Source organism: Leptodactylus fuscus, chromosome 1 (genome assembly GCF_031893055.1).
Source record: "Leptodactylus fuscus isolate aLepFus1 chromosome 1, aLepFus1.hap2, whole genome shotgun sequence".
NCBI classification, from domain to species: Eukaryota; Metazoa; Chordata; class Amphibia; order Anura; family Leptodactylidae; genus Leptodactylus; species Leptodactylus fuscus.
This window is the reverse complement of record NC_134265.1, coordinates 183,473,625-183,486,735: the sequence shown is the minus strand read 5'-3', so window position 1 is coordinate 183,486,735 and position 13,111 is coordinate 183,473,625. Positions and strand designations below refer to the sequence as shown.

At 42.4% G+C, this 13,111-nt stretch overlaps 1 protein-coding gene across 1 annotated transcript; it reads left to right on the top strand.

Moving 5' to 3' along the window:
- The first annotated feature begins 238 nt into the window (after positions 1-238).
- Positions 239-6,196, top strand: DNAJC25 (DnaJ heat shock protein family (Hsp40) member C25). Its single transcript, XM_075280374.1, has 4 exons — positions 239-627; positions 2,705-2,857; positions 4,081-4,551; positions 5,963-6,196. Exons 1-4 carry the CDS (start codon positions 292-294, stop codon positions 6,083-6,085), a joined length of 1,083 nt encoding a protein of 360 aa, XP_075136475.1. The 5' UTR covers positions 239-291; the 3' UTR covers positions 6,086-6,196.
- The last annotated feature ends 6,915 nt before the right edge of the window (positions 6,197-13,111 follow it).

Sequence of the window (13,111 nt, the reverse complement as noted above, 5' to 3'; positions counted from 1 at the left end):
AATAAACACTAACCATGACCAAGATTAGAGAAACGCACTAGGCTGTGCAATGTTTCTTAGTAGGCCTCATATATGCTGTTATGTGACAGCAGCCTGAGACAGATGTGCCCGGCTCTCACCACCACACGTTCCCATACTACAAAGCCATACGCGCGCACTCCCGGCACAGCGGCGGGGGCTGCTCCCCTGCTCCTTGTCCAGCTCTGTGCATGTTAATAAAGTTATTGCACGGCGCGGCGGATCTGGCAGCCGCTCCTCCCCGGTGTCACGTTGCAGCTGGCGGCTGCTGACATGGCGGTCCCGGGGAAGGCGGAGGGGGAAGCACTTGGGTGCAGTGTCCCTCTCCTCCTTCCCGGGTCCTCCATGTCTTTTCGGTTTGTCTTCCTGTTCTTGAGTTTGGCATGTCTCGCTGGTCACACGGCGGCGCTCACCGAGGGGCTGTACTGCGGCCAGCAGGTGTGCTATGATGTCCTGGGGGTGAGCAGAGATGCCAGCAAGGCGGACATCGCACGGGCATACCGGCAGCTGGCCAGGAAGTATCACCCGGACCGGTACCGGACTGCTGAAGACAGAGAGACCGCGCACAAGCACTTCCTGCTGGTGGCCACAGCGTACGAGACCCTGAAGGTAACAACCCCGAAGCCTCTCAATACCCCGTGTTACCCCTGTATGACCCCAGCGTGCTGAGCCTGCCACATGGGTATAGGTCATTGCTGAAGTGCTGTCTTTCCCACAAAACTTCGTTTCTCATTGTGTATAGTTGTTTCTAGTTCTTCTAGTGTATTCCTGCTATGGCTGACATCTGTGAGTCATACCTCTGCATGGATTTGGGGTGTCCTCATTGAGCTTGGTTCGTATACCAGCATACTAAAGGTATACCACGTTGATAAGTCCCCTCATGTGTCATCTCTGCCTTGGTTCTGAAAACTTGTGGTTGTCTAAGCTCACTGACTGTCACCTACACACACGACTTGAATCTATTAAGTTGCAGACAATTGAGTTTGCATGGTTTTCCCTTTAAGTGTATCTGTGCCAGTAGGCCAGGCCAGGACTGACTTTGTAGGAGATCCAGCATGATGAGTTATGATGTGTTGGCCACTTCTTATTGGTCAGGGACTGTGAACGTTGGCTGCTTCCTACACACATAGAAGGTACAGTAATGATTCACTGAAAGGCTTTGCATCACTGTGAAGTCCAGGATTTCACACGCGTCCTATCGTTTTACTCTATTCATAGTTGAAATGTAAATTTGTAATTGCGCTATCAACTGCAGTACCAGAGTTTACATTAAAAAAAAAATTGGACATGCAGGTTTATATGATGTTGACTTTCAGCAGATGGTTAAAGGTGTAGTTCATGATATCTCGACCTGCACGATGTGCTCTGTGCTGTGCAGCATAAGAATAGTCACAAGCATGGGAACACATTTGCAAACATAACCATCTGCAGATATCCATAAGCATATTCCACTGGGCCAGAAGGAATAATATCCCAGATTTACTAATAGAAAGTGTAAAGTTAGGGATCGTTCACACGGCGGAAAAGTTTTCCACTGTGTGGTTTTTGGTGTGTCTAACCGTGATGGGATCCCCTCGCAGCATTCCACTCATGATTAGGCCTGAATGAATTGTCATAAACAGCTGCAGAATCCACTGCAAGTTAGGTCATGTCGCTTTTTTTTTCCACTACTAGCTAGCAGGAAATAAAAAGTGAGCGGCTCCCATTGAAGTCAATGGGAGCCATTTTTGCAGGCGGATTCCGCATCAAAATCCGCTTGCAAAAATCATACCGCCTGTGAACATACCCTCAGGTATCTGATGCTGGAAAATAAATCTGGTGTATCTTTAGCCTTTCGTTTATTCCCTCCTGTTAAGTGGCTTACTTTGAGCCAGAATTTTATACAACATTTTAGTTTAAAGAGTACCTTTCATATCCTCGGGCACAGGCGATATTATATACTGCTAGAAAGCCGACAGTACGATGAATTCAGTGCACTACTGGTTTTCCCGTTAAGTGCCCCTGGTGAAGAGCTATTGGTGCCGTTACCTTAGCTCTTCTCTGTCACTCAGTGTCATCATTGGAATGCTCCCTCTGACAGTACAGCGCTATAAACTCTACTGTCAGGAGGGGAGTTCCTCACAGACTGTAAGAAACGCCCTTCTGACAGTGAAGAGCTATGGTAACGGCACCGAAGCTCTTCACCAGGGGCACATAATGGGAAAGCCAATAGTGTACTGAACTCGGCGACCGCAACGTATCATGGTTTTTCCTGCAGCGCTTTTTACAAAAACTGTTCAGAGGTTTCCCCTGCAAATTTCCTGCTTCCATTATACCTATAGGGAGATTCTTGTGTGTGTTTTTTTTTTTTTTTTTGTTTTTATTATTTATTTATATAGCACCATTAATTCCATGGTGCTTTATGTTTTTAATTTTCAGTCTGTTGAGTGCTTGAACCAAAAATCATCAGATTTCTGATTACACAGATTGCAGTACTACTGTATTGCAACCTATAGGAAAATTGCTATATTACCAGTTTTTCTTTTTTTTTTTTTTTAAAGGGCAGTTACGGCTAGCCACAAATGTTAAGACTAAAAATTCTTGGCACCATCTGCAAATTCTTGGTCACATTGATCATTTTGGTTGTTACCTGGAAACCTATTAATATTTTAGACCTAATGATAAAATCAACTTTGTCTCTTGCTAGGATGAAGAAACCCGGAAAGATTATGATTATATGCTGGACCACCCTGAAGAGTACTACAGACACTACTATCATTACTACAGTAGAAGACTAGCACCGAAAGTGGATGTTAGGATAGTTATCCTTGTTACTGTGTGCGTCATCTCAGTTTTTCAGGTAATGCCTAAGACAATATTTTTGACTTGCTAAAATAATATTTCTTCTAGAGTGCAGTCTCATGGAGAGGATTCTTCTCAATGACTTGCATATGTCTTAAAGAGGACCTTTCATCAGATTTGGCACATGCAGTTTTATATACTGCTGGAAAGCTGACAGTGCGGCTTTCCCGATCTGTGCCCGGTGTAAAGCGCTATCGGTCCCGGGACCGTAGCGCTTTAGTGTCAGAAGGGCGTTTCTGACAGTTAGCCAGGGACGCCCTTCTGCCCAGCAGCGCCTATCGCGCTGTACTGTGTGAGCGGGGAGGAACGCCCCCTCCCTCTGCTCACACTGCTCGTCCATAGATGAGTATTATCAGGGGAGGGAGGGGGCGTTCCTCCCCGCTCCACAGTACAGCGCGATAGGTGCCGCGAGGCAGAAGGGTGTCCCTGGCTAACTGTCAGAAACGCCCTTCTGACTGTAAAGCCCTATGGTACTGGGACCGATAGCGCTTTACCCGGGGCACAGATCGGGAAAGCTGACAGTGCGCTGAATTCAGCGCACTGTCAGCTTTCCAGCAGTATATAAAACTGCCTGTGCCCGATCTGATGAAAGGTCCTCTTTAATAGGGCATGTAAACTACATAACTCGCTTGCATAACAAAAAAAAAAACACACTGGCCCATAAACTTAGGCACAGATTTTCAGATTGCCTGAGTTCAGAGTGGCGGATGCAGGATGATAAATCTGTTAGAGGGTTGTGAGTTACTGGCTACATCTTCAGCTTTCAAATATAATGATTTAATATTATTAGGCTATTGCATGCATCTGTGAGAATTTTTGAATGACATATAGAAGCTATACATGTGCAGTCATTGCTTTTCATGGACCCATCCATTTCATTGAATGAGCACACTGTTAAATGGATAGGAATAGGACCTGTCCTGTGTTTGCATCCAGTCTCACGGCTTCCCATGTGGAAAAACATGATCACACGTATGAGGCCATAGAAAAGAATGGTGTACTATCTGTAATCATCCCATCACCTCACCATAGACTGATTTTTATTCACTGGAAATTAGTAAAGAAAGACAGTATCCAGAGATCTATAAAACTGAGGAATTGATACAGAAAATATATTGGTAAATTATATATCTTCCAAACAATAACTTTTATTTGCAGAAACTGGACACCTTGTAAAGTTTTACCTATGGTTTTGAGATAATTAAAATAAAATGTCTTTAGTTTTACAGCTGGAGGAGCAGTTATAATGAAGCCATTAAATACTTATCAACAGTGCCAAAATACCGAATCCAGGCCACTGAAATTGCAAAGCAGCAAGGTCTATTGAATCGTGGAAAGGAAAAGGGAAAAAATAAGAGATCAAAAGAAGAAATTAAAGAGGAAGATGAGGAAATAATTAGGGACATTATTAAAAATAAAATAGACATTAAAGGAGGCTATCAAAAGCCTCAAATCTATGACATCCTTCTATTCCAAATTATTCTGTTCCCTTATTATTTTATCCAGTATATAAGTTGGTATGCACGATGGGTGTATACATTCAATATCAAAGGAGAGGAGTATGGTGAAACAGAAAAACTCTACCTCATCCGTAAATACATGAAAATGTCACAGTCTCAGTTTGATAGTTTAGAAGATGAACGCAAGAAAATGTTTCTTGAGGAGGAACTGTGGATCCGAGAGAATTATGAAGTAAGTATTCAATTTAATTTCTTGATGTAACTGTTTATTTATATTATGTATTTTCTATTTATTTATAAATGTATAGTAATTATAAGAAAATTGTTATTTCATGGGGAATACAATTACAATATTTATTAAAACAGATGTCAGAATTAAACATATATATTTTTACTATTGTATTTGATTTTCAGCTATGCCAAATATTGCTTGTATTGGAACTGTGATAATGCAGTGGAAGATCACTGAGGTGGTCATCCATTGCACTGAAAAATGGAATCCTAGACAAGGCAGGGGATAGTTTATTACCGCCCCCTGTCTTCCTGATCAATGTGTATACAGCGTTCAATGAGTGCTATATATACACCATGAGAACTTCCACTGCTTCCCTCTGACCAGTGGTCACATGATCCACCAGGGGCTGGGAATAGTAAGAGCTGCTGAGTCTTGGACTACGAAGATCAGCTCTACAGTTATGGTTAGGAGACTTAATTTCTCCTGTAACTGAGGATAAATATATCAACTCCAGGTACGTGGGAAATCTGGCAAAGGAAAAAAAAAATTTGTTTAAAATGTATAAACAATGTAAAATTAAAGCCCTATGTGTAACAGAAAAAAAAATGTTATTTGAATAACCTGTACAAAAACTACCCAGAACTTTTTCTGGTCCTGAATAAAGGTCCTGGTTAAGGAAGATGGTGACAATGTATAGTTTATGATGCAATAAAAGATCTGTTATTTTAACATCTGGTCTAGATAGTAATGGATCTATTAAAGAGGTTTCACTGCATGCAATTGTATGTAAAGACATTGGTATCTACTGCAAGACTTCTGGAAGCAAATGTTTTGGTAGAATTTGGTTATGATCCTCAAATTAGGGTCCTACCTTATTGTCTGTGAGCTTCCAATTTTTCAGTATCCTTCTGGGGGAAAGAGAAAATGAAATTCAGGTTGTGGGAAGGTAACAGATACCTGGACTTTTAGAATGCATGTGTGAAGTCTTCTGATTGACCTCACAGCAATCAATTTTTTTAGTAACCGTCCATTAGAATTTAAAACTATGTTCCATCTAATGGGAATGATGCCTTTAGGGTATCACCTCCAATCAGAATTGCTATAACACATAATGCATACACACAATAACCCTTTCCCATTGCAACCATTTTTCATTTTTAATTCCCTTCCTTTTGAAAGCCATAACTTTATTTTTCCATTTGCAGAGCTGTATGAGTGGTTATAGTGAGAAAAACTGTACTTACTAATACTGCCATTTAACATTCTTATACACTGTACTGCATGACATGACTGTTTATACAGTGTATAGCCAAAATGACATGTCACCTTTGTTCTGTGGGTTGATACGATTATGATATTACCAAATTTATATACTGAATAATTTTCACAAACTTTTCCTTTACTACAGATGTACAAAAAAGATCAGGAGGAAGAAATGAAGAAAAAGATGGCTTCAGATCCACGATGGAAGAGGTATAGAAGGTGGATGAAGAATGAAGGACCAGGAAGACTCACATTTGTAGATGACTAACAATGGCATCTTGTTTGGTCCTCAAAATCTTATTTTCATATAATAAAATATAGGAGCATTTGTGTTTACTGCATACGAGCAGTAATCCAAATCTCTGATGCAAACATTTGATACATCTTGTTCGTTTTCTTTGGTATACTTGGGAATGTACGGGCCAAATGTTCACTTTGAATACATTCTGCTTTTTCTGTTTACTAGAATATCTGGCAAGAAATTTTTTTAAACTTTTGGAGGGTTAGCTTCATTATTCCTAGATGGGATAACCCAAAACAATGGTGTGTGATTTTGTACCTCCACTGGTGGCATCAGATTCGGTCTATGCTGTGGCAGTGATGCTGCTGTTCTGACTACTGACAACAAATCTGTATGACTCTGCCTACTGACTTTTACATTTGTTAAGTTTACATTTATGCCCATGACGTGGTCATTCCTGGTGTTTCATCTTCAAGAACCACTGTCATGACAGAACACCATAGCTAGGATCAGGTGAAAATTTGACACTACATATTAATTTTTAACACTGCATTAAAACTAAAAGCTAGTATTAATGAATATTCAGTTAATGTGCTTAAGACTTATTGAGATTAATGATTTGTTTATTTTCCCCACACAAGTAGTCCATTGAATCTGTCTTAAATGGACTACTTGTGCTGGTTGTAAACTGTAAAGTTATCTCTAGACTTACATACAGAGATTACAGAGGTATTGATAAAGGTTTGTAGCACTTATCTGGGCTCAGCAGCTAAAAGGAATATGCACAGAAGAGACTATAGATATCTGGGAGCAAGTACTGAGCCTGGCCAGAGAGGTGGTCTGTAACTGAGGCAATGAGCTATAAACAAGGAGGACAAGCATTTGGCAAATGAAGCACGATAGACCGAGCAATATGTAAAATTTCAGTTAGTACAAGCTACAAGTCTGAATATGAACCTTCCATGAAATGGAAATACGCCTTAAGAGCAGTTCTAGGAAATAGGATTAGAACTGATTCTTGGGAAAAAGTATCATGCTCCTGGATGTAAACTGCAATATTGAAATACTGTCCAAAAAAATTTAAAGTAGCTGAAATAGTTCAGAAATGCTGCTTGTGAACAAATGTTATGCTTGTAGCAAAAAAAATAATTAATGCTAAATTGCCTCCAGACATCACATTTCTACTAGGATGAGCAAACAGAATGGCCCAGATTTTCGATTGTGGTAATGACTAGACCAGGGGTCTCAAACTCAATTTATGCGCGGGCTGCTGGAGGTAGAGTGTGGGTGAGGCTGGGCCGCATCAGGATTTCCACAAGCTATGCTCGCCGCAACAAATTTAGCTCCACCCAATTTTATGATGTCCCCGCCCATTCTTATTCATTTTTCATGTGCCCCATACAGTATAATCCTCCTACAGTCACCCATACATTCTATGTCCCCACATTATAATGTTCCCTTCCAACTGTCCCACAGTATTAAGTCCCTTTCCTGGTGCCCCAGTTTAAACTGGGGGAAACTAAAGGGGACATAAAACTGGGGCAGCTGGAGGGGGGACATAAAACAGTGGGGGTAGTTGAAGGGGGGCAATAAATTAATGGCAGCTGAAGTGGGACATTAAACTGGGGGCAACTAGAGGGGGACATTAAACTCTGGAGGCTAGAAGCAGACATTAAACCGTAGGGGTAGCTGGACGGTGACAATAAACTGGGACAACTAGAGGCAGACAGGTCCCCTTCCAACTACTTCCACGGTTTACTGCCCCCTCCAGTTGTCCCCAGTTTAAGTGCCCCCCTTCATCTACCCCCAGTTTCATCTCCCCCCCACCATTTCTTCCCAAGTTTGATATCCCCCTTCATTTGCCCCATTTTATGTCCCCCCTCCATCTGTCCCCAGTTTCATGTTGTCCCTCCATCTGCCCGTTTTATGTGCCCCCTCCATCTGCCCCAATTTCATATCCCCCCTTCATCTGCCCCCATTTTCATGTCCCCACTCCATCTGCCTCCATTTTCATGCTCCCCTTCAGCTCTGCCCCCAGTTTCATGTTCCCCTTCCATTTGTGGCCCCAGTTTCATGCCCCCCGTCTCTGCCCCTAGGTTACTGACACACACACTCTGCATCTCACATTCCTCTCAGTACTACATCTCTTCATCTTCCGGCCGGCACTAAGACACGCCTCCCTATTCACGTGACGTCTGATGTCACACACAGGTCCTTGAGTTTTAAACTTCAGTAAGTAATACTAGCTTTCCTCCAATCACCCATCACTTTCTACTGCTGTTATAAGAGCGGGGGATGATCGGAGGAAAGTTTAAGTCTAAGCTGCGGGACATGCAGGGAGCTGCGCGGGGGGCGCAAACTATTGTCCCGAGGGCCGTAAGTTTGAGACCCCTGGACTAGACGTTGGTGTGAAACATGGTGCAATGTGACAACTAGTGTGAGCTAAAATTTTTCAACTTCCTAGACATGTGGGTGTGAACTTTCATAAAAAGAGGCATGGCTAAAATGCGCCAAAAATAGTGTCAAAATTCCGGCTTGAAGTAAGCCAACTAAAAGGTGATATAAAACATGGATTAGACAGTCCAAACAGACGCCAGATTTATCATCCAGTATCAGTCACTGTGATAAATCTGGTGTATTTTCTGACTGTTTAGATTAGTAAATATAGGCCAATGTTTTGTAGTTTGCCTCAAAAGGCAATGCATATATGTTTTTGTTTTACTTTGGGATATAGAATATCGATAGCACTATAATATAAATTTTGTAACCAAATAAATTTCATTAATAGCATCAGGTCAGCTTCCTGGGAATGGAGAAAGGTGCAGTATATGTAAATATGAACTCATTTGTGGATTTTATATAAAGCAACATGGTCTACAATGTAGAGAGGGGACATAAAACTCTAGACTCTAGACAATGTAGACTCTACATTGATGAATGTATGGCATGAAATGATTTTAAAATACATAATCTGTAAGGTATACAATTCTTTATAAATTGTATCAAAGTTGGGTTAGGAGCACCTGAATTTATCTAATCAGATTATGTTGAGGTTTAAGGTCGGGGCCCCACGGGCCGGAAATGCCGCAATTTGCACGCAGCGGAGACGCTGCGGGAAAAATCGCGGCGTTGTCCAGTGCAGGCAAAGTGGATGAGATTCATGTGAATCTAATCCCCACTTTGCGGAAAAGATTGCAGCGCAGACATACTGCGATTTGCAAAGCTATTGCGGCTTTTACAAATCGCAGCATGTCAAGTATATGTACGGAAACGCCGGCGGCTTTCCCGTAGATATAATGTTAAGAGAAAGTTCACAGAGGAAAACTCTGTGAATTTTCTCTTAAAAGCGCTGCGGAAAGAACCGCAATGCGTTCACGCAGCGGTTCTTCCCGCAGCGCTTTAGTGCTGCGGATACGGCTCTTGGGGCCTTAGCCTAAGCTGATCTTTTTTTTTTTTTATTTCAATTGATGTTGTCTATACTAAGGCTTATCATTAGAGTTACGTCAAGAGGACCTTCCCAGGTCAATGTACGTGTAGCAGATAATCTAACACTCTCTGCTATAACTGTCTCTTATATGTATTTATTGAATCAGCATGAAGATCCAGGTAAAATAACTTGAATAATATTGATTTCAGAGTATGGCCATGATCTGAATTCTTGCATGTTTCACTCTCTTAGGATCTTCACCAGCAAGAAAGTGCATTCTATTCTTTTCTATGTTACCTCAGTAAATGCAGCAAGCATAAAGCAGCAACAGCTTTTCAGGTTAAGCCAGGGGGAAAAAAAGTGCCAGTATGCTGATAAAATATATTACACAGCTGGGACCCAGAAGTCGTATAACAGGCACAGTGCCAGCATACCAACCCAGCAAATAGATACTTTAGCCTATGTACTTTTGTTCTTGCGCATTGTTGCATACCTCTTTGGATCAATGGGGGGGCTGCCAATACTGCAAAAAGCTCACTTGTGTATTGAAAAAAAACTGTGATCTCTGAGCAACAGGAGCACAGATTCAGAGACTGTATGATTAGCAAAATTGTGTATTTGCCCCATAAACCTGGGGCGGTCACACATTTTCTGATTATCTGGTGATGTTCCATTTTCCCATTTAGGCACATGTCGGGACCAATGCGCATGTGCTGGTACAGTCAAAGAAGAGGAGGAGCTGTCCCACATAAGGAAGTTTGGAAGGAAGACTCATATGCATGATGGGGTGGGCTGAGTTAGTTGGGAAGGGCTTTTAGTGGGTGGGATAGCTAAAGGAGACAGGGAGGGGGCATGAGAGAGGGGAGGCAGTGTGAGTAAACCTACAACTACCATGATTCTTTTCATTAGCTAAGACAGCAGGAGGCTAGACCTTGTAAACAAACACAGAAGATGCTAGGCACTCCCAAACAGACCTAGAAATCACTCAAAACACTGCTAAAGGTATTTGGGTGCACTTATTAACCCATTAATGGCATTACAGACTTTTTTTTTTTATATATATATAAAAATATTTTTTTTTTCTTTGCCCAGAAAACCCCTTTTACCACCTCAGTACCGGGCCAATTTGCGGTCCAGGACCAGACACATTTTAGGTTTATTTTGTGTGTGCAGTTTTGAGGGCTGTAAGGGAGCCTTCACACAGAGTTACGCTGCGCTCATTCTGATCGTAAAAACACACTCAGAATGAGCGCGTAATGGAAGATTATGAAGATAATCTGTTTTCCCTTAGCCCAAACAGCAGCACAAGATGGGGTATTCCTGCCCCTGTGTGCTGTTAGGACAGGTGGAACTTTTAATTAGCTAACAGTTTTTCCCCCTATAAGAGGCCAGAGCGACCTCCTCCCCCCTGTGTTAGTCAAAAAGTATAAAAGGCAATATAACAATACAAACATTACCATAAACAATGGGAGGGAGCCTTGTGCTGCTGTTTGGGCTAAGGGAAAACAGATTATCTTCATAATCTTCCATTCCCCCTACGCCAAACAGCAGCACAAGATGGGGATCTAGCAAGTAAAATCCCAACTAGGATGGGAGATCTTGGCAAGCAGATGCCAAGACAGAATGTCCGAAGGCTGTGGCCTCTGAGCTGCGCCAGTCCAATCTGCAGTGTCTGGCGAACATCAGATGAAACCTCCAGGAAGCAGCAGAACATATCTGCTCTAAGGAGAGCGAGCGTCTCTCTGACCGGGAAGTTGGTCCGATTCCGGTACTGGTAGGTCTTGAGCGCGAAGAGAGCAAGCCACATTGAAAAACCGCAAGAAATAAAAAAAAAAAATTTGGTTGGATCTTACCATAATGGCGGTGAATCGACTTCGATATTGTGAAGTTGACAGAGTGCCCATAGCAATAGAAATTAGTGCTTTTAGTCTCTGCAGTGAACACAGAGGGAAAGCTGAAAGAGGACACGGCTTACCTTACTGCAGGGCAGTAAATGAACTGCAGGTAAGACAAAAGACTGCAGTATAAACCTAGATCTTTCACTCAGAAAGAAGGGAAAGAGAAGAAAGGATCTAACCTTATTCTAAACCATAGAGGAGGCCACAGCCTCCTCCACTTGTCCAGTCGCACAGGACAGAAAAAAACACAGGGGGGAGGAGGTCGCTCTGGCCTCTTATAGGGGGAAAAACTGTTAGCTAATTAAAAGTTCCACCTGTCCTAACAGCACACAGGGGCAGGAATACCCCATCTTGTGCTGCTGTTTGGCGTAGGGGGAAAAAGCAGCTCCCATTGACTTGAATGGGAGCCGGCATATGTGCGCTCCCCATTGAAATCAATGGGAAGCTTTTTTTCCCTATTGCTTTCAATGTGATACGCACGTAATACATTGAAAGCAATAGGGAAAAAAGCCTCCCATTGATTTCAATGGGGGGGTGCACGTATGCTGGCTCCCATTCAAGTCAATGGGAGCTGCTTTTTACGTGCTCATTTTTACAATCAGCATGAGCGCAGCTTAACTCCATGTGAAGGCTCCCTAACATTTTTCTCATACATCTCAACTAATTTTTGTGTCTTTTGTGTCTTGTGTCTAAATTTTGGGACACATAGGGCTTTATTTTTATGTTGTTATTTTCAAATGTGTTTTAATTTTTTTTTATATCCTGCAAAATATAAACAAAATTGGAGGGAAATTGTGTCTGGCTTTCACAAACTGCTACTCGAAAACTTTACAAAATAGTTTTTCCTCTCCGTTATGGTAATTTTTATTTTGTATGGTGTTGTCGGGGGTGGGGCTATAACCTTTAATAACGGCATTTTATTGACGTATTATTTTACTTATTTAAAAAAAAAAAATTTCAACTTTTTTTTAAAAAAATGTATATATATTTTTTTTTCAGATGGTGTCCCCATAAGGTGATAAGAGACCTTTGGGGACATCTGATCACTTTTTTTCTTTGTTAAGGAGGCTGATTTCTCCTATAACTGGGGCTGGTACATTTAGCCCCAGTTGCAGGAGGAATACAGCCTCCTGCACATTGTATACACAGTATACAGAACTGATCTGGGTCCTGTAGGACCCAGCAGCTCTTGCATGACACTGAGCCCGGCGGATCACATGACCGCCGGGTCAGAGGGCAGCCGCATCATGGCGGCGGCACCCATAGCTGTGTATACATAGCTCCTTGAGCGCTGTATGCACAATGATCGAGAAGGCAGGGAAGGGAATAAACCTTCCCTGCCATCTCTCTGGGAGCTCCGGCTGAAGTTTCAGCCGGCTCCCAGTATCAGCAAGCTGCACGATCTCGTGCAGCTGCTGTGTTCTGGCAGGACGTACCGGCACGTCCTGTCAGAATGAGGCAAACACTTCCGGACGAATAAAGTCTATGGGCGGTCCAGATGTGGTTAAAGAGGACCTTTCATCTCTTGGAGCACATGCGGTTTTATATACCGCTAGAAAGCCGACAGTGTGCTGAATTCAGCGCACTATTGGTTTTCCCTTTCTGTGCCCCCCTTGAAGAGCTATCGGTGCCGGTACCGTAGCTCTTCACCGTCAGAAGGGCGGTTCTGACAGTCAGTCAGAAACGCCCTTCCTCACAGTAGGCCCTATAGCGCTGTACTGTGAGAGT

Bases quoted from the DNA above. Each gene is read 5' to 3' on its own strand.
- DNAJC25 (XM_075280374.1), top strand. From the start codon at position 292: ATGGCGGTCCCGGGGAAGGCGGAGGGGGAAGCACTTGGGTGCAGTGTC. The intron at 628-2,704 runs GTAACAACCCCG...GTCTCTTGCTAG, and splicing joins CAGCGTACGAGACCCTGAAG to GATGAAGAAACCCGGAAAGA. The intron at 2,858-4,080 runs GTAATGCCTAAG...AAATGTCTTTAG, and splicing joins GCGTCATCTCAGTTTTTCAG to TTTTACAGCTGGAGGAGCAG.